This window comes from Amia ocellicauda, chromosome 18 (genome assembly GCF_036373705.1).
Source record: "Amia ocellicauda isolate fAmiCal2 chromosome 18, fAmiCal2.hap1, whole genome shotgun sequence".
Taxonomy (NCBI): Eukaryota; Metazoa; Chordata; class Actinopteri; order Amiiformes; family Amiidae; genus Amia; species Amia ocellicauda.
The window spans coordinates 15,165,089-15,184,889 of record NC_089867.1 but is presented as its reverse complement, the minus strand read 5'-3'; the positions used below and the strand labels follow the sequence as shown (position 1 = coordinate 15,184,889).

The following is a 19,801-nucleotide window of genomic DNA, read 5'->3' as shown; positions in this document are numbered from 1 at the left end:
GTCTGAGGTTTCTGTATGCAGTCTTTTGTGAAGTAGTTGTCTTAGCCACAGCTCAGTGACTACAGAGGCTGCATACTCGGTATCTAACTGGCTTCTGCTGCAGGGACGATTCAAGCATTTAAAATCCTCAAAGGATTTCGCCTAGTCAACTCAGAGGACTATTTATTCCAAACTCCCAAAATTCAGAAATGAAATGTGGACCTGCGATCACAAGCAAAACATGAAAAGCAGAGTGTTTGGGGAAATATGTTTTTTTTTGTACATACCTAGCCACAGAGGGGGTCTGTAATAAACCACCCAGCCATGTAGCTAAAGATAACTGACTTTAGGTATTTTCTGGAGGAAGATAGACAGAGTAGGAAAGAAAGAGCAAGAGCTAAAGAGAGAGAAAGGGGGGAGAGAAGAGAGTGTTTGTGCTAAGAGTTTAAACAGAGGTGCTGTAACCTCTAAGAGAAATGGGAAGGGCAGAGTGGGGGAATATCTGGTGCCTGAATTTGATTAGCAGTGATCCCACAGCTATGCCCTCAGAGCAGAGCCCCAGCTGCTCAGACACAGACAGCACTGAAGACAGTGGCCTGGGACTCCCACAGTGCAACACTGCCCCCTGCAGGAGCAGAGCTGGAAGCGCAGAGAAGAACAGGAAGTGCTACTCCTGCAGTGACATAGGCTTATTTTATTACAAAATGGTAAAATCAAATAAATCACTCCTTAATTATCTCCTACCTGAGGCTTCAAATTACATTGTCAAGTCCCAGAGATGAAGCATTGCAGATTGGTAATAGGATCAGATTAAGTGAGAACTCTCTTCCTTATGCACTGATCAACTTGGTTTTAATTTCTTTAGCTTTCTGCGACTTCTTCCCCGCCTCAAGTCTCAGAGATGCACAGGTGTAAGTTATTACTGTATGAAAAAATGAATAAGTATGTGAGAGCTATTCTCTAGCACAGACCTTAAACTCTTTGGGTTCCTTCAGCCAGCTATGCCAGCCACTCAGGGGCACAGTATGTAAGCAAAGTAATCAGTAAACCTACACCCTGCGAGACACATTTACAAACTTGACCGGCAATTCACCATATCGTTCCTGCCCCACCAAACTAAAATAATTTCCCACACTGAGCTGCACTGAGCCTGTAGACACACTACAGGGAAGAGTGTGTAAGGAGCTCCACACACACACACACACACACACACACCTCATTAATGTAGAGTTCAGTTCTCACAGCATCACCACTGATAGTTTTGTTCTTTTGCTGCGTTCATGAGAAATATGTGTGTGTGAGAGAGAGAGAGAGAGAATTTTATGGGCGAGTGAGTGGGCACTGGTGGGTGCTACAGCCAAGGACGTCAATAGCAGTTGTTTGCAAACACCTCTTCCTGAAATAGAGTCTCCTGTGAAGAAAACTATTTAAGGACAAAAACAAAGCAAAAATATGAAGTCAGCTATCATGTGGAAATATGGCCTAACCCTAGGGTACACAAATGTCATTTTAGGCACTATACTATACTGTTACATCCAAGTTTTTGACACTAAATAATTCAGACCCTAGAATTCTGAAGTATGAGAACAACCAACAGACAAGGGCTCTTTCACTGAAGCTAGTTACACTTCCCGATCTAAAGTATTACCAAAGCTGTTTAAGAAGATACTGTAAAAGATTGTTGTGTTGGTTGGTTGTGTAAGCATCACATGGAACAGAGCTGCAGAGAGACAGAAGGTCTTCTGCTTTTTGCATCCATCCCCGACGCAGTGCAGACTGGCAGCACAGAGGACTGGGTCGTCTCGGGTCATCTTTCATTTGTTTCCTGCAAATTCAATAATTATATCTTATCTGAAGTAATCTGTCAAGTATTATGTGTCTCTGACACACAGTAAGTGTATCAGCCGCCACAGCTGTAACATCAACATGCAGCCCACAGATCAGACTCGGTAACAAAGGAAATGGAATGGGGAGTTGGGTGAAGGGAGCATCTGAGAGGGGCCATATGAGATTGTTTACCCCCTCCACTTCCTCAAATGAGCACAATTTGTTTTATTTATTGGAATTTATTAACTGCCTGCTGTGGCACTCGGCTGCTGTCACAGATATGGGAAGATTAAATTGAGAAATGGTGCAGAGTCTTGCTTTATGTATGTTGTGATACCGTGTTGGGTTGAACATGAAATCTGGGGCTCTCAGGTGGGGTTTAGGAAACACAGAGGCATGGGTTGGTGGGGAATAAGTGTATTATTTCTATACAATGTGCAAGTGCTCAAACCGAAACAACAGAAATTAAAATAAACCTTAGCTCCTGGTTGTGCCTAAACTAAACATAAACACAAGTCTCTAATGGCACATGCATGTATTTATATAGAGCACTGGTAGTCAGGTTGAAAAAGGGTCACAGTGTATAGGTATTGGTTTTCATGTTAAAGAGAAGCAGTGGTTTTTACTAAAGATTATTTCAGAGCTCAATACGTGCATTACCATGTGAGGGTGATGTCACTTCCCTGTTCTCACTCATTAAGGGATATCAATTAGAATCAGCCTGTGCAAGCAGCCTGAGTCTGAAAAGTATAACGTTATCGTTCTGGCTGCTGAAGTGAGATGCCTGCATTTTCGCTTTTTGACTCACTCAGTCAAGATAAAATATCCACAATCAAATCAGAAAGTGTTCAGATGAAGAGTCAGCCCTGAACGTGTGACTGGTTTCATTTGTCTCGGAAAACAGTACAAATCAACAAAGAGCCATTTCATAGTTACATCAGTAAACAAGCAGTGTGTCACCCTCTCTGCATTTAAACTCCCCCATTAACAGCGCTGGGGCTAATTGTGTGAAATAGAAACCCAGTTTTCCTCAGGCACCCTTAATTTGCTGCTGGCTGGACCATTAAGCATCAAATACTCCTGATGGTTGTGAACAGGTCTGGTGTAATTGAAAAGCACACAGGTGTGAAACGATGCATGAGATGAGCAATTGTGTTCCTGTGTTTTGTTTAAGAAGTGTGTGACACTGTGTACGTGAGGACCAGGAACCCAGTAATAGATCCTGACACAAGGACAAGTGTGACAGGGGGGCTCTGGGAGAATTATCTTTCAAGGTGAGAATACTACCCAAAGTGAGGTGGGACGTCCATCGTTACCATGTATTGACTTAAATATAGATGGCTTAGTTACACAAGAGATTCTATTTAATTATATATTTATCTATTGTGTGTTATTTTATTCTGTACTCTACACCACCACCATCAACCCACCCAATGAACATGTATGAGTGGCTTTTTGTGGCTATTGCAGCTGTGTCAGAGGGTGTGCTCTTTCCGTATAATGTGATTAATACGTTGGCCCTGAAGTGCAAAACACATGCAAATAAAAAAAGATGACATTACAATTACAACAAAACACCAGCAAACTTAAAAAAAGAGTCTGGATCTCTGTGTGGAGGAACACGTATTCAATTCTGCAGACCAGGAAACGTCCTTCAGCAGCTCAAGTTACCGTCTTTCTGTTGTTTTTGTAGGTATTAAAAATACTTCTAAACACAAGACAGGCTGGAGTATTTTATATGTTTTACAACATGAAGTGGGAAATATGAATCATAAAGAATGACATGTTTTGACTGGTAACACGCCTACATGTATCGATTGGAGTCGAAGAAGAAGAAGAAGAAGAAGAAGAAGAAGAAGAAGAAGAAGAAGAAATGTTTGGACACTTCCCGAATGCATACTTCCTTGTTAATAGTGTACACCTCTATGCCATTTGATAGGGATAAATGTACTCCCTCAATAGATAGGCAGACAAGGAATACTCAGGGCCCTATTTAACTGAAATAATACCAAAATACTTTATTCAGCTACAACGAAGTGCTCTGGAGATGGCCAGTCGGGAAAACACATGTAAAGTTTTTCTAAAGAACATGCTACCATATACAAGACGACTCCCTTTGGTTGCTGAGTAACTGCATGATGTCAATGAGGTGCCCCAAACTTGATCACACACGTCTCCTTTGTCTTCTGTTCTCTCATGGCCTTGGATGAAAATGTTTTTCTAAAAATCAGCTACACAGAACTACTGCAGCTGGCCTCTCTGGAGCAATACACAAAGCCTTCACTAACAATAGTAGCAGGTGTCTACACTCAACTTAAATAAGGAGCGGACAAGCTCAAGTGTCTATTCCAACAAACTATATACACAGTGGGGTGCAGGAGCCAGCTCATGCACCACACGCAGGACACAGGAGCAAGTTACACACTGCCGACCAGCAGCTAGCAGCAACAGACGCTTCACTGATGTCAATAAATGAACTATATACACAGTGGGGCACAAGAGTAAACTCAAAGCCTCCAGCTGGACACAGCAGCAGCGGCCCTCAGCACAGCTAGGATAGCTAGGGCGGGGACACAGACCTGCTCACAAAGGAACTAATAGCGGGATACAGGTGTAAAAACACATGCACTCCCGCCTACAGAATAAACTATATACAAGTCACAGTCCGGTAGGAAGGACGGTTCTGCGTCGCTTCTCCAAGCACACTCAACAAGGGCAGACAGGGATAGAAAAGCCAGGAGCCAGTGCCTGACAGGCTACTGAGGCTCAACTGAAGCCAACACCGGATTCCCAAAACGGACACACAAAAGGGTGAGCGGACAGGGCCACTGTAGATATATGTGCGAAAGATGCAGCACATATGTTGAGTGCCACTCTAAAAGGTTATTAGGATTATCGTGTTATAGATCCTTACAGATACACTATTGTACACTTCTGAGAGACATATTTTGCTTTGCTATATCCAAAACTCAATTTAATGTCATTGCAAAAAAAAAAAAATCTATTAAGATGTATCAATACTATATATTATTATGCATTCATAAAACTAAACAATTTCACAAAACAAATTACCTGCAAATTACAATGATTAATTTCTGATGTTACCAATAGTATTCACTCTTGTATTTTGTGTTTTGAATAGAATGGTTGTGTTGTCTTCCCTCTGTGTCACCAGCAGCTGTAATAGCCATGTGTAGCTCTTTGACTCATGATTTCAGTCACAGAAACACAGGAGCTTGGTGAAGTTGTTGCTTGCTTTATTGACTCTGCTACATTACATATACACTCACTCTTCAGAAAAAAAAAAAAGCAGCCGTTTTGCATTAATGGAAGTCGTTACAGGGCAGAACCTTATCGCTTCTCACAATCATCACTGACGATGTGGGCAAGTCACTTTCATTTCAACTCATAATATTATGAAATCTGGAAAACCTTTTACTTTTTTAAACAAATATTTATATATATGTTACTGTATATATAGACATACAATTATGAAAATATCATAATTGTCACGTAATTTTAACTTTACTATTTTTGGTTTGGCCTCATTGATTGTGCACATATTCAGATCTTGACTGAATGATTGCATGTGAAATATAAAGCTTTACATTAGCAGGAAAGGGAGAAGCAATGTGAGTGAGGGGCTCGGCAGCCCAGCTTCACCACCAGCAGAGGCGGATGGCCCGGCAGATGGCCCTGGGGCTGCTGTGCAGCAAGATGTTTTCCACCAGCTGCTTGATGTAGTTGTTCACAACCCTGTGACACAGGAACTTCAACACATGTGTCGTCTGGCAGACATGTTCCAGAACTCTGCAGATCTGTTGCTGTTGACAAACAGTAAAGAATAGGTATATAGCCAATGGTAAGAGGTCAGGGGTGTCAATCAGCTGCATTTATTATAACTAGTATTGGACTCCCCTTCCTGAGTCTGTGAAATGGGAAGATGTGTTTAGTTGTTTATCTGGACAGTTTAAGATCAGAAGTACTGAAAACAGCATCTGTCTGTTAGTCTTGTAACATAATAATCACATTAACCAGCAGCTAACACCCACATAACAACCAACTGGATACCAACAGAAGACACGGCACTGGTTAATAACGATAAAAAATCCCCCTGCTTTACCTTGGTATCGTTGACCGGTAACATTCTCCTGACCTCAGTCACCACAGTCCTGCAGACATAGCAGACCCCTGGGATTTTCTCAGTGCTGTTCAGTTTCTGCAGAGCAAATGTGTTCAGTTTATATTGGCACGGTTGTGTACAGCAGTAGTGACAGTAGTTGACCAGTAGCCACTTATATATAACATTGTAAGTATTTCTAAGGGTTTTGCACAGAATGCAATGTTTAAGTCAATATGCTAGTTTGTCTCAAATAAATGTATAAATGAAGAAAATAAATAAATAAAAATATATACATACTGCTAAAAAAAATAAAGGGAACACATAACATTGATTTCTGAACTTGGAGTGTTCCTTAAATTTTTTTGAGTAATATATATACAGTGAGGGAAAAAAGTATTTGATCCCCTGCTGATTTTGTACGTTTGCCCACTGACAAAGAAAAGATCAGTCTATAATTTTAATTGTAGGTGTATTTTAACAGTGAGAGACAGGATAACAACAAAAAAATCCAGAAAAACGCATTTCAAAAAAGTTATAAATTGATTTGCATGTTAATGAGGGAAATAAGTATTTGATCCCCTATCAATCAGCAAGATTTCTGGCTCCCAGGTGTCTTTTATACAGGTAACGAGCTGAGATTAGGAGCACTCTTTTAAAGGGAGAGCTCCTAATCTCAGCTCATTACCTGTAAAAAAGACACCTGTCCACAGAAGCAATCAATCAATCACATTCCAAACTCTCCACCATGGCCAAGACCAAAGAGCTGTCCAAGGATGTCAGGGACAAGACTGTAGACCTACACAAGGCTGGAATGGGCTACAAGACCATTGCCAAGCAGCTTGGTGAGAAGGTGACAACAGTTGGTGCGATTATTCGCAAATGGAAGAAACACAAAATCACTGTCAGTCTCCCTCGGTCTGGGGCTCCATGCAAGATCTCACCTCATGGAGTTACAATGATCATGAGAACGGTGAGGAATCAGCCCAGAACTACATGGGAGGATCTTGTTAATGATCTCAAGGCAGCTGGGACCATAGTCACCAAGAAAACAATTGGTAACACTACGCCGTGAAGGACTGAAATCCTGCAGCGCCCGCAAGGTCCCCCTGCTCAAGAAAGCACATGTACAGGCCTGTCTGAAGTTTGCCACTGAACATCTGAATGATTCAGAGGAGAACTGGGTGAAAGTGTTGTGGTCAGATGAGACCAAAATCGAGCTCTTTGGCATCAACTCAACTCGCCGTGTTTGGAGGAGGAGGAATGACCCCAAGAACACCATCCCCACCGTCAAACATGGAGGTGGAAACATTATGCTTTGGGGGTGTTTTTCTGCTAAGGGGACAGGACAACTGCACTGCATCAAAAGGACGATGGATGGGGCCATGTACCGTCAAATCTTGGGTGAGAACCTCCTTCCCTCAGCCAGGGCATTGAAAATGGGTTATGGATGGGTATTCCAGCATGACAATGACCCAAAACACACAGCCAAGGCAACAAAGGAGTGGCTCAAGAAGAAGCACATTAAGGTCATGGAGTGGCCTAGCCAGTCTCCAGACCTTAATCCCATGGAAAATCTGTGGAGGGAGCTGAAGGTTCGAGTTGCCAAACGTCAGCCTCGAAACCTTAATGACTTGGAGAGGATCTGCAAAGAGGAGTGGGACAAAATCCCTCCTGAGATGTGTGCAAACCTGGTGGCCAACTATAAGAAACGTCTGTCCTCTGTGATTGCCAACAAGGGTTTTGCCACCAAGTACTAAGTCGAAGGGGTCAAATACTAATTTCCCTCATTAACATGCAAATCAATTTATAACTTTTTTGAAATGCGTTTTTCTGGATTTTGTTGTTGTTATTCTGTCTCTCACTGTTAAAATACACCTACCATTAAAATTATAGACTGATCATTTCTTTGTCAGTGGGCAAACGTACAAAATCAGCAGGGGATCAAATACTTTTTTTCCCTCACTGTATATATATGCAGTACTGTGCAAAAGTTTTAGGCAGGTGTGGAAAAATGCTGTAAAGTAAGAATGCATTCAAAAATAGACATCTTAATAGATTAATTGATTCTATGTTTGTATATGTGGGTGGCACGGTGGTTAGCCCTGCTGCCTCACAGCTCTAGGGTCCCAGGTTTGAGTCCTGGCTTGGAGGACCTCTCTGTGTGGAGATTGCTCTGGTTTCCTCTCTTTATTTCTTCCACCATCCACAGACATGCAGGTTAGGTTGATTGTGTCTGTCTGTGTGTGGTGCCCTGTCCTGGGTATATTCCTGCCTTGTGCCCTATGCCTGCCAGGATTGGCTCTGGCTTCCCTGTGACCCTCACCAGAATAAGCAGTTTCAAAGATGTGTATGTATGTATATATATATATATATATATATATATATATATATATATATATATACACACACAAAAAAAGTGTGTGTGTGTGTGTCTTCTATGAATATACAATAAGTTAATGCACTTTTGGATACAAATGCTCATGTTGAGAACATATGAAGGGGTTGAATTGTTGGGAACCAATTGTCACAGGGCAAATTAACAGGGACAAATTGTCATGGACCTTCCAGATATAGTGAAATACATTCTGGATATACTGAAACTGTATGTATACTGTGAAATCTCTTGCACACACACGTATGAGAAAACATCTATATGAGACTTTCTCACGCATATACATGTGTGTGACCCTTTCCTTTTTTTTGTCTCTTTTGGTCTTGTCAGGCAGTTATTTAATCCACCCCAAATATATTCTGTCCTTGATACTACATTTATTATTTTTTGTTATGTACTGGACTGATAATGCATTCTTATGTAATTTCATGTAAGAGAGAAGTGCTGATCATTACATGTTGTTACACTGTAACAAGGGATGAGTTTAAGGTCATAAGTAACATCACAAATGTTGGCACCATTTTACATGAATATTTAAAGTAAATAACACACACTAGATGTAATTAAGCCATACTACTTGTTGTTAAGTGTATCGAAGCTTACATCATGCTGTAATCATGCTGTAATTACCAAATCAATACTAGCATTTAATATTTAACTATACACCGACTACATGGTCAATTCACTTTTGTTACTGTGTAATTACAGTATAAGTAAACTGTAATAAGGGTACTGTATTATAAAGTGTTTCCCTTTACTGAAATTAGTTCAAAGCAGATTTCAATTAAAAAAAATCTTACCAGCAAGTCCAGCAATACTTCTTCATCAAAGGTAATTGGGGGATCACTAACGGCATATGCTGTGGAGAAAGAAAAAAGGACATACATATACAAAAGTACGAATCATGTACTCAGTTACCTGACAGTAACGTGTTTCTTCATTGCATATTAACTGCTCAGATGATGGTGTTGAAACACTTCTCTGACTATCATGGGTGACTTATATTTAAAAGGCTGTCTTTTCAGTGATCTCTCAATTTCTTTGACGGCAATTAACTTGTAACTAAGGGCTGGATTAAATCAAAACTTTTACCCACACGCTAATAGAAAACTACAAGTATATTCAGTTGCAGCTGCATTTTTAGTAAGATGCCACTTTCTTCTAAACATAAATTTAACTGCTATGATGTAGAGGTTTGTAGTTTTCTATTAGCTGGTGGGTCAAAGTTTTAGAATGCTATAATTGTTGTTTAATCAACATCTATTTTTATAGATATAAAATATCTACAGATCATTATAATACATTACCAAAGTTTTCACATTTGATTTGTGGTGTTTCATGGAGAAATATTGTTAATTTAGCTACATGTATTTATTAATTATATAATTCCAGTTGAACAATAATTCCAGCTAAATAAAACTTTCCAGTCAGAACTTTACCTCAAAGTCAGACCCCCTCATTAAACTAAACGAATTACCAAATGACCAATCCAATATCTGAAAATGTTTGTGTACCCTAAGGTAATAATGTTCAGGAACGTGTGAGATCATCTGATGCAGTGCAATGTGTTATAAAGAGAAGAACCTGTTTGTGGTTAAAGTATTCTCACCTGAGGAGACAGCAATAAGGCAAAGGAGCCACCCCTGAGGAGACATCTCGAAGTGCTTGAGAGTTCAGATCGCTGGTCATACAACAGCCCTGCGAAAGAGGATCTTTTATATAGGCCAGTGGTTTCTTGCAATTTACCATACATAGACAGAAAATATTAGAGTGTTGAATTTGTGTGAACAAAAGTTATAAGCATATGTGGCATGCATTTTCACAGATCCATGAGGTTTGCTTTTAAGGAGCAATATTAATCAATGAATCAACCAGTAAATAAACAACTTGGAATAATGTTTACAAGTGTTTATACTAGTTATATAACAAATCAAATCCAAATGCTATTATTGAAAAATACACAATCCGTGATTTTCCACAAATTAAAATATAATGCTAGAATTAAGAATTACTAACCAGAATATACACAAACAATATATTGAGTTAGACTAACAGTTTTTTATTCAAAGATTAATCATGTTAATTAAGATCAGAGCTCAATAAAAACCACCAGCCTAATAAAATACATTTAAAAAGGAAAAAGAAAACAGGCTACATCATTTTAATAGTTCATCAAACCGTATTCACTATTGTCCATTGGTGAGAAAAAGTGACTATGTTTTATATACAGTCAGAAATGGAAGTGAAAATGTAATGTGGACTTTAGTCATCGTCAACATTTTGGTTGCTATTGAAGCAGAGCTGCAGCATTCCTCTCACATTTTCATCATAGACATTAGCGCTGAGTACAGAAAAATATATTTAAGCACAGATCACAAGAGGATGATGTGGTGTACAATTCAGAAATTACACTCAGTGGTAAGCTAAACATTCAAAATACATGTATCAGCAAAGTTCATATATTTAAAAAAATAACAAAAACAAGGAAATTATTTGCCAAATTGAAACATTCATGTTTTTCTGCTGCAAACGGATTGCCAGGAACCTTGGTCATAAGGTTTGGGAAATGATTGTAAAAGAAAATCTACGGTAAAACAGAAGTACAATAATAACACACTGAAAGAGTTTGTCTCCTGACATTTAGCAGTATAGTGCACTACTCCTGCAATGCATACCTGTTTACAATTCTTGACTACAACAGACATTTCTACAAAGAGAAGAATGCATGCGAACAGCTTATCCTTCATGAATTGCTCAGAGTAATGGAGACAGAAGCTGTGCCCAAACACTCAGGTATACCACAGTAAACCAAAGAGCGGGGTATAGGTGTTTATTACTGTAGTAATACAAGTAATACATTCCCCCGGCTCAGAAATATTCCCTTACAAGGATATTTGTTGAGCTTCTATCTACAGAGAAACAGCCCTTCAAAGACCCATACGAGAGACACAAACTTCTCTGTCATTCCCCCACTTTGTGAATGTATGTTTCCGGTCCCTCCTTGTCCAGAGTTTCTGCTGTTACTCTCTTCTCTTTTGTCCCCCTTTTATTCTGTTAGTTCCACTTCAAGACTTAGGAGACAATGCCTCTTCACCAGTAGAGACACTTTAAAGCACTTCCAAGTCCTGTCCATTCATTTGATACATCATATTCTTATAACCAAAATGTTAAACCAATGGCTCAATCTGATAGCTCAATAGCTTGTGTAAGACACCGTAGTCCTGTATTTTTCCATTCATTTTCTTGTATTGGTTGATATAGATTGCAAGTGTGGGACGTTAGTGTCTTTCATTGCAGACGTGCCCCAAACCTCCTAATTTCTGTTTGAGCACCAGAATTACTTTACTTTAAAGTCAGTATCTCTATTGTGCAATTCATGTTTTGTTAAAAGTCTCCAGAAAAAAAAAAAAAAAAAACGGACAGTGGGTCATGGGTTTACAGTTGTGTGAACTACAGTACTAATGCATTAAAGAAGTAAATTTTTATGAAAACTAGTTACCTAGCTGGGTAATAGGCATGTAATGCAATTCACACCTGTGCAGAATAGTATCATACGTGTTAAAGGCAATATAAAAACCTTATAATTTATGTTTGAGGCTTTTGAGTGTGAAAAGAAATGAGACGGTTGATTTTTCACTTCCTTTATTATGATCCACACAGGTTCATATGAAGTTATGAGAGAATAGTAATGTATATATTCAGCAAAGAAAGAAACGTCCTCTCACTTTCAACTGCTTTTATTTTCAGCAAACTGAACATGTGTGAATATTTGTATGAACATAAAAGGATTCAACAACTAAGACATAGACTGAACAAGTTTCACAGATATGTGACTAACAGAAATGGAATAATGTGTCCCTGAACTAAGGGGGGGTCAAAATCAAAAGTAACAGTCAGTATCTGGTGTGGCGCCCAGCTGCATTAAGTCCTGCAGTGCATCTCCTCCTCATGGACTGACCCAGCTTTGCCAGTTCTTGCTGTGAGATGTTACCCCACTCTTCCACCAAGGCACTAGCAAGTTCCCGGACATTTCTGGGGGGAATGACCCTATCCTTCACCCTCCGATCCAACAGGTCCCAGATGTGCTCAGTGGGATTGAGATCCGGGCTCTTCGCTGGCCATGGCAGAACACTGATCACGTCCAGCACAGGTGGGTTTGTGCCCATAGGCGATGGTGTTGCCGGTGATGTCTGGTGAGGACCTGCCTTACAACAGGCCTACAAGCCCTCAGTCCAGCCTCTCTCAACCTATTGCGTAGTCTGAGCACTGATGGAGGGATTGTGTGTTCCTGGTGTAACTCGGGCAATTGTTGTTGCCATCCTGTACCTGTCCTGCAGGTGTGCTATTCGGATGTACTGATCCTGTGCAGATGTAGTTACACGTGGCCTGCCACTGCGAGGATGATCAGCTGTCTGTGACTGGCACACTCAAGGACATTAATATTCTTCATTTTCTTGGCCGATTCTAGCAGGTTTTCCTGTAGGATTTACCTGTATTTTGCACCATCCACTTTCCCCTCAATCCCGACAAGCTTCCCAGTCCTTGCTAATGAGAAGTATCCTGATAACATGATGCTGCTACCACCATGCTTGACAGCTGGAACAGTGTTGACTAGGTGATATGATGGGTTGTGCCAGATGTTTTGCTTTGAGTTTCAGGATGTGTCGTTATTCAGGCAACTGAGTGTTAGAGTTTCACATTGTTGATCTGATAATAATTACTTGACTTGCCAGGAAGAAGACAAATCCTGTCCTTTTGTATTTTTTCCACTATCCAGGAAGTTATGACACAACATATCCTGAAAAACCGAACATCTTTATGTATTGAATAACAACTATGAAATATACTGTAGCAACTGTTCTGTAAAGTATAGTGTTAAACTGCAGAAAAAGGACCATTATTTCTTTACATGATAATGTTTGAGGCATTTGAGTGTGAATAAGGTGGTTTATTTTGTATTTTCTTCCCCTTTTTATGGCTCCTATAATCACTGTGCTTCTGCTAATAAAAAGCCCTGACAAAGATCAGCCATACTCATCACATGCAAAATAAGCAGCAACTGCCACACAACCCAAGTTTTTTTAATGCTTTATTGAGATTTATATTTCACCATGTGAGGATTTCAGAGCCCTCCCGACCATCAGTCCACCGAGACCTCCCGAATCAGGGCTTTCTGCTTAAAAACAAAACTGGAATCAGTCATCAAGGTGCTATTGTATCTCAGTACCATCACTCTTTTTCTTAACTGACTGTGACGTGCAATTTGAATCGTCTTTTACAAATGATGTTTGTTTGCTATTTATGTCTTACCTGCAATTGTTTTCTGTCACTTGCAAAGTTTCACTTGACGACAGACTTCTCTTGGGTCAGAGCTGGCCATGAGGGCATCAGCCAAATTGCCAGAATAGCGGCCAATAACCCTCGTGCAAGCGGCTTTCAGGAAGCGCATGATGTTGCACACGGAATGCAGTTTCTCAACGATTGCCTCCTGACATAAAAAAGGATCAAAATCAATGTGGAAAATCAATGCAAATAATATTACAGCCTTTTTAGGTCGTGACTTTCTACTGATATGGTGAAGCACAGGCAGGCACACAATATGTTTCCCTTCTTAAAACTGCAATTCTGATTAATATGTAGTATACATTCAAAAAATTTTTTTGTATAAATTGATATTTAAACTAAATCACAAGTGTTGTAATATGGCATTCATTTAAAATATTGTGAATTAATTATTAGATTAAAGAGAAGGAAGTTGCCCTCTGGACATTGTTCCTAGTTCAGTCCTCACCTTGGTTTTATTTTCTGGTAAAGTTCTTTGGATCCTCTTCACAATAAATCGACACACTACGCAAACCCCAGGGATGCTCTTCTCCCCGTAGGTCTGCAGAGGCTGGAAGACAGACAGGAAGGCATAGACAGGGATAGTGCGAGTCAGAGACATTATGACACAAACCATGCTGTTTAGATAATGGCATTTCTCATGTTGAAGGACACCTTTAATGATAAAATTTTGTAAATGCATCAGACGTATTGCAAATCCAGAGTACCTGTTGTGTTGTAAATTATCCAGCCCAAACCAGGTATCTTTCCAATGCATTACCCAGGAAGATAGAAAATATAGCAAAATCGATTCTGAAAACATGTGTCAGACAGCAATCTCGGTTACTCCTAGTGAAAACGATGGGTCAAATGGCCGCACGATGGGTCGAATGGCCTCCTCTCTTTGTAAACTTTCTTACTTTCTAAAAGGTTCAAACCAACAGTCTTTCCTGTGTCTTTGTGCTAACGTCACAATGAACAAATTAGCAAAACCCTACCAGTCAAAGGACATTTAACAATAGTAATATTTAATTATTATATTTTTAATGAGTTCAGCACAGGAAAATGTGTAAAATGAATTATAAATATGACATATATGTATATAAATGCAATCTTAGTATTAAAAGTATAATAATAATAATAATAATAATAATTATTATTATTATTATTATTATTATTATTATTATTATATAATTTAGTTGTGTTTTTCTGCTCACCTGATCCTCCAGCAGTTCGTCGTCCAGGTGAGCATTCCCCAGTGCTGAGGACAGAGCAGCACACTGAGACACAGCTTTTCCCAGTTGCAGTATATTTCACATATATAGATTACAAACAATACAGCTTTGAAAAATAGCCTTGTAACTGCAGGTGAAACTATCCCCAAGTGCTGCTTTTTAATACAGGGTGTAAATCTGGGGTGCATTCTCCACTAGATGTGGAATTATAAGAAATCTTGTAATATTGTAGTTCTACGGAAAGGTTGACTCTTACCTGCAATAAACAGCACACAGAAGGTCAAAGTTAACAGAGACATTTTGAACATCGTCTGTGAGCAATTGACAAGAGTATGCACTTTACGTTTTGGGAAGAGCAATTTATATTAGTGAAGAGTCAAGAATGACCACTTCTTCAAAAGCAACTTCCTCTTAGCATGCACAGTACTGCAACCATTTTAAGGAGTAAATGTGATTACATGCCCATCTCCAAGTTTTTATTTTTATTTAGACACTTTATTTTCTGTTTATTGCACATATTATTATTATTATTATTACTATTATTATAATGATAATGATGATGATGATGATGATGATGATGATGATGATGATGATTATTATTATTATTATTATTATTATTATTATTATTATTATATATTGTCAGATACCCTTATTCAGGGCGACTTACAGGATACAAGAGCATATAATACAAAGAGCATTGATATGATTCAGATGATTTGTTCTGGTTTAAGTTCTTTATATTTAATGCACTGTTGTGTTGTATTTCACCAGGCTGCACCTGAGGCTAAACACCAGGTCAAATCTGCTAATAAACCCAACAACCTCTTCTCCACCTTCTGCTCCCTCTCTGCCTGTCCTATCTGTCACTGAGCTTTGACTCTGCATCTACTACTCCGCTACTCCCCTGCTCTGCTCTCTCCACTGGCTCCCGATCTCAGCTTGCATCTAGGTCATTATTTTGGTTCTCGCCTACCGTTGTCCTGACCAGACTGCACCTGGATACCTCTATACTCTGACCTTTTCTTACTCTCCCTTAAGACCACTCCTGTCTTCCTGGGCCAGACGATTCACTGTTCCCCATCTCCTCTCCACCCTCACCCATAAATGGTGGAACAACCTGCACACCAAGGTCAGGTTTGCACATCCCTGGCCCTAACCAACATACAGCTTCTGCTCAAGACATGCTTTTTCACACTGTACCTGTAATAACACAGCCAGCATCTGCTGGGCCTCTCAGCAGTCTTGCTCTTATGCACTTTCTGATTAGACTAATATGCTCCCTCATGCTCCTGATTACTTATGGTATGTTTACCACTAATAATCATTTTAACTGCTCCTGTACTTATGCCTGCCCTCCCCCTTAGCACACAGCAGTTTTAGCTCATTTGTACTAGAAAGTATGCTTATTGCTCTGATTGTATTTACTGGAGTTGTAAATTTGACAAATTTGGGTGTACTTTAAGGGTGAGGGCATGCACGTATGTCTATGTCTATGTCTTGAAGAGCACTTTTACGACAGACCTGTGCTCACCAAAGTACGACAGATAACACATCCATGCTGGAGACCGCCCAACTGACAAACGGGCTGCTATGCCCGTCTCCAGAAAGACCAACATCACATTCCAATTGAAGATTTCTCTTGTGCAACACAGACGTTCAAGGTACTTTATATATTCCATAGACCAAGGCAACAAACCCAAATACAATCTACAGGCTGCTAACAGAAGTGTTACCCAGCTTCTCCCTCAGATTGATAACAAACAATAAAATGTGACTTAAACCTAACTTAATGACACTTAAGTAATTCTACCTCAGAACCAAAACATGCTCAAGCCATGTTTGGTCTTAAAAGAAAGAGCATTAGCTAAAACAACCATTGGACCACTTATATTTCACATACAATGCAACATTAACATTTGGTAAAATAAGTATTCACACATCCTAATTGATCCCTCACTGACATGGGCATCAGACCAGCCCCCCTGGAATTCCAAAAATACTCAAATCTAACATCACCTGGAAGAAGAAACCAAGGAGACGAAATCCAGGAAGACTGAACGGAACCAGAACCAGAACTTCTCCACCAAAAACCTGAAAGCTTTGCAACCGTCCTCAAGTCGACACAGTCTGCCAACCCTCCCCGCTTTCGACCATCTGCATAACTGAATCTCAGTAAACCACACAGGTAGTATATTTCGTGTACTAGTCAAGAATCAGGTAAACCACAATTACATAAAACCTAGTTGTGTATGAAATCTAAATTGTAGGAACGGGCAGCGTAATCATAATACTTAGTTGTTATTTTACATGTTTTGTGTCTCGAGTCAAAACTCGAGTATTGGATAGATCTCCTCTCACTCTTACTTTTAATATTATCCACCCTGCTTGTCTCTATCCTATCTTTGCAAATACATGTTGTCTATTCACATTTTAATAAACATATATCCTATTTGAATGAAACAGCCTCAAGGTCAATTAATGCAGATCAACCTCACCGCTAATCTGAATTTGTATCAGTAAAGTATTGTGGTAACTTACATATCAACCACGTCTTGTTTTCAGAGGACTTGTCTGCTGTGGGTTGTATGTGTGGGGGGTCACTAGATAAAAGGACTTTATTCAGCAATATAATTTCTTCAGATTTTGATTCCAGATTAAATGGAAACTCTAGTTTAAAGTCCTAAGACAATCGAAAGTACTTACTAATAAAACAATAACTGTAATGCTAAATTAAAACAATATGTCCATTGCAATATTTTAGCTGTATCTTGAGATCAGCATCCTTTCATTTCACTAAACTATTTACAGACAGCTGCAGTGCAGGCCTGCCAGAGCATCACCAGGGAAGAAACTCAGCATCTGCTGATGTCTATGGGTTCCAGACTTCAGACAGTCATTGACTGCAAAGGATTTGCAACCAAGTATGAATCTCACAATTTAATTATTGATTATGTTAGTTTGTCCAATTACTTTTGAGCCCCTAAAATTTGGGGGACTGCATATAAAAATGTGTGTAATTCCTACACCATTCACACAATTTGTATATAACCACCCTCAAATTAAAGATGAAAGTTCACACTTAAAGCACATATTGATTGTTTCCTTTCAAATCTATTATATAAAATATAATATTAAAAAATGATGACAATTGTGTCTCTGTCCAAATATTTATGGACCTAACTCTATGTATTAGTGTAATCGTAAGTCTACTCCTTATAATTGCATATGGGATAATTGCATACTCTTTTATTGCATAGCAAACAGCTGGTCCCATTTTAAAATGCATAGTTTTTAATTGAAACATGCTTCGGTTAAATGCATACCCTTAGTGTATAATGTGGTCCCGTTCACAATTTCACACTTCATTTTACACCTGATAATTGCATAGTGCTCTCCACTACAGTAAAGTTCAGATTTATATCAAATACTTTTTTCATACTTAGTAGAAGTAAAAAATCTAAGACAGTGTACCAGCTACGCACTTTATTATCATTGACCACAGAGAAGTGTGAACTGTTTTTATTATAACTCATTATTAACCTATCCTTTTTTGGTGAGCAAGCGAAATTCATTAGTACATTTTAGCACCAATGGCTAGATAGATATGACTAACAGTAAAATTATAACACATTAGAGAAAATAGTTTATTTTTGGTAGCGTGTATCTTCATTTGTGTTGCCAAGAAGCAGTGTTTACTTTTCAATGGTACATTATTCTGTACTATACCCCAGGCTGATTGAGTTTAAGTTTAAGGTTTTGCTTGCTTTACATGTAATAACATTTTCCTACTGATTTCTGTCTATGTTTGTGCTAGTACCATAAACCTACAGTTACAGACTTTTAACTTAGGGTTTTGTTGGAACTAATAGCTGAAGCCCACTGTGCATTGTACTGGTGATGAATCTGATTTATACAAGTCATGTACACATGCGCAGACTATATTGTTGTATTATATTTTAACAATTTGCTCCGGATTAATGCATACTCCAGTTAAGTGCATAACGTCACAACAGTTCCAAGCCTATAGTGGTTTCAGTAAATCTCAGGAGACAGATGAAGAAGTAACACGTTTATTATACAAAATAAGAAATAAAACTCGGAGCCCCCCTCTCACATTAAGTGAGGAACAGAACTAGATGTGAGATGGAAGAAGCTCCTTTGCATCTTTGATAGACAACAGATTACAGCAAATCCAACTCAAACAACAACTCATTCAGCTGTATGAGTGCAATTTACCCCATGCATACTGATACAGTTGTTGATCAGGTATTCAAAGACAATCGCTGTAGGCTAATATTCATAAACAGTGAGCCTTAAGGCAGAGGCAGAGTTACTTGAAGACCATTGTTGAATTGCTTTATTTAATGTAAATTTGAATTTGTAATGTTTGATGCCTTGCACTGTATTCTTGCACTTTGCATTCTTGCACTTTGAAATAAAAAAATAAATAATAATAATAATAATAATAATAATAATAATAATAATAATAATAATAATAATTAAAGTACAGTACTGTGCAAAAGTTGTAGGCAGGTTAATTAAGATTGCTTTCAAAAATACACATTAATAGAGTATATGTATCAATTAACTAAATGCAAAGTGAGTAAACAGAAGAAAAATCTACATCAAATCAATATTTGGTGTGACCACCCTTTGCCTTCAAAACAGCATCAATTCTTCTAGGTACACTTGCACACAGTTTTTGAAGGAACTTGGTAGGTAGGTTGACCCAAACATCTTGGAGAACTAACCACAGTTCTTCTGTGGATTTAGGCAGCCTCAGTTGCTTCTCTCTCTTCAAGTAATCCAAGACAGACTCGATGATGTTGAGATCAGGGCTCTGTGGGGGCCATACCATCACTTCCAGGACTCCTTGTTCTTCTTTATGCTGCAGAATAAATTTGGGGCCAATCAGATGCCTCC

At 39.0% G+C, this 19,801-nt stretch overlaps 2 protein-coding genes across 3 annotated transcripts; both read right to left on the bottom strand.

Moving 5' to 3' along the window:
• Window positions 1-5,046: 5,046 nt before the first annotated feature.
• LOC136713628 (prosaposin) lies at window positions 5,047-10,009 on the bottom strand. The gene is made up of 4 exons (XM_066690762.1): window positions 9,931-10,009; window positions 9,122-9,180; window positions 5,930-6,025; window positions 5,047-5,630 (listed from the first exon to the last, which is right to left on the bottom strand). Exons 1-4 carry the CDS (start codon window positions 9,974-9,976, stop codon window positions 5,466-5,468), a joined length of 366 nt encoding a protein of 121 aa, XP_066546859.1. The 5' UTR covers window positions 9,977-10,009; the 3' UTR covers window positions 5,047-5,465.
• A 3,384-nt stretch (window positions 10,010-13,393) lies between these two features.
• LOC136713647 (saposin-C) lies at window positions 13,394-15,216 on the bottom strand. 2 transcript variants are annotated; one of them, XM_066690794.1, is made up of 5 exons: window positions 15,135-15,216; window positions 14,861-14,904; window positions 14,113-14,214; window positions 13,632-13,809; window positions 13,394-13,497 (listed from the first exon to the last, which is right to left on the bottom strand). In XM_066690794.1, the coding sequence occupies exons 1-4, from the start codon at window positions 15,184-15,186 to the stop codon at window positions 13,648-13,650; spliced, it is 360 nt and encodes a 119-aa protein (XP_066546891.1). In that variant the 5' UTR covers window positions 15,187-15,216; the 3' UTR covers window positions 13,394-13,497; window positions 13,632-13,647. The 2 variants fall into 2 exon arrangements, with proteins under 2 accessions (XP_066546891.1, XP_066546892.1); XM_066690795.1 differs by having other exon boundaries at window positions 13,394-13,494.
• Between the last annotated feature and the right edge of the window lie 4,585 nt (window positions 15,217-19,801).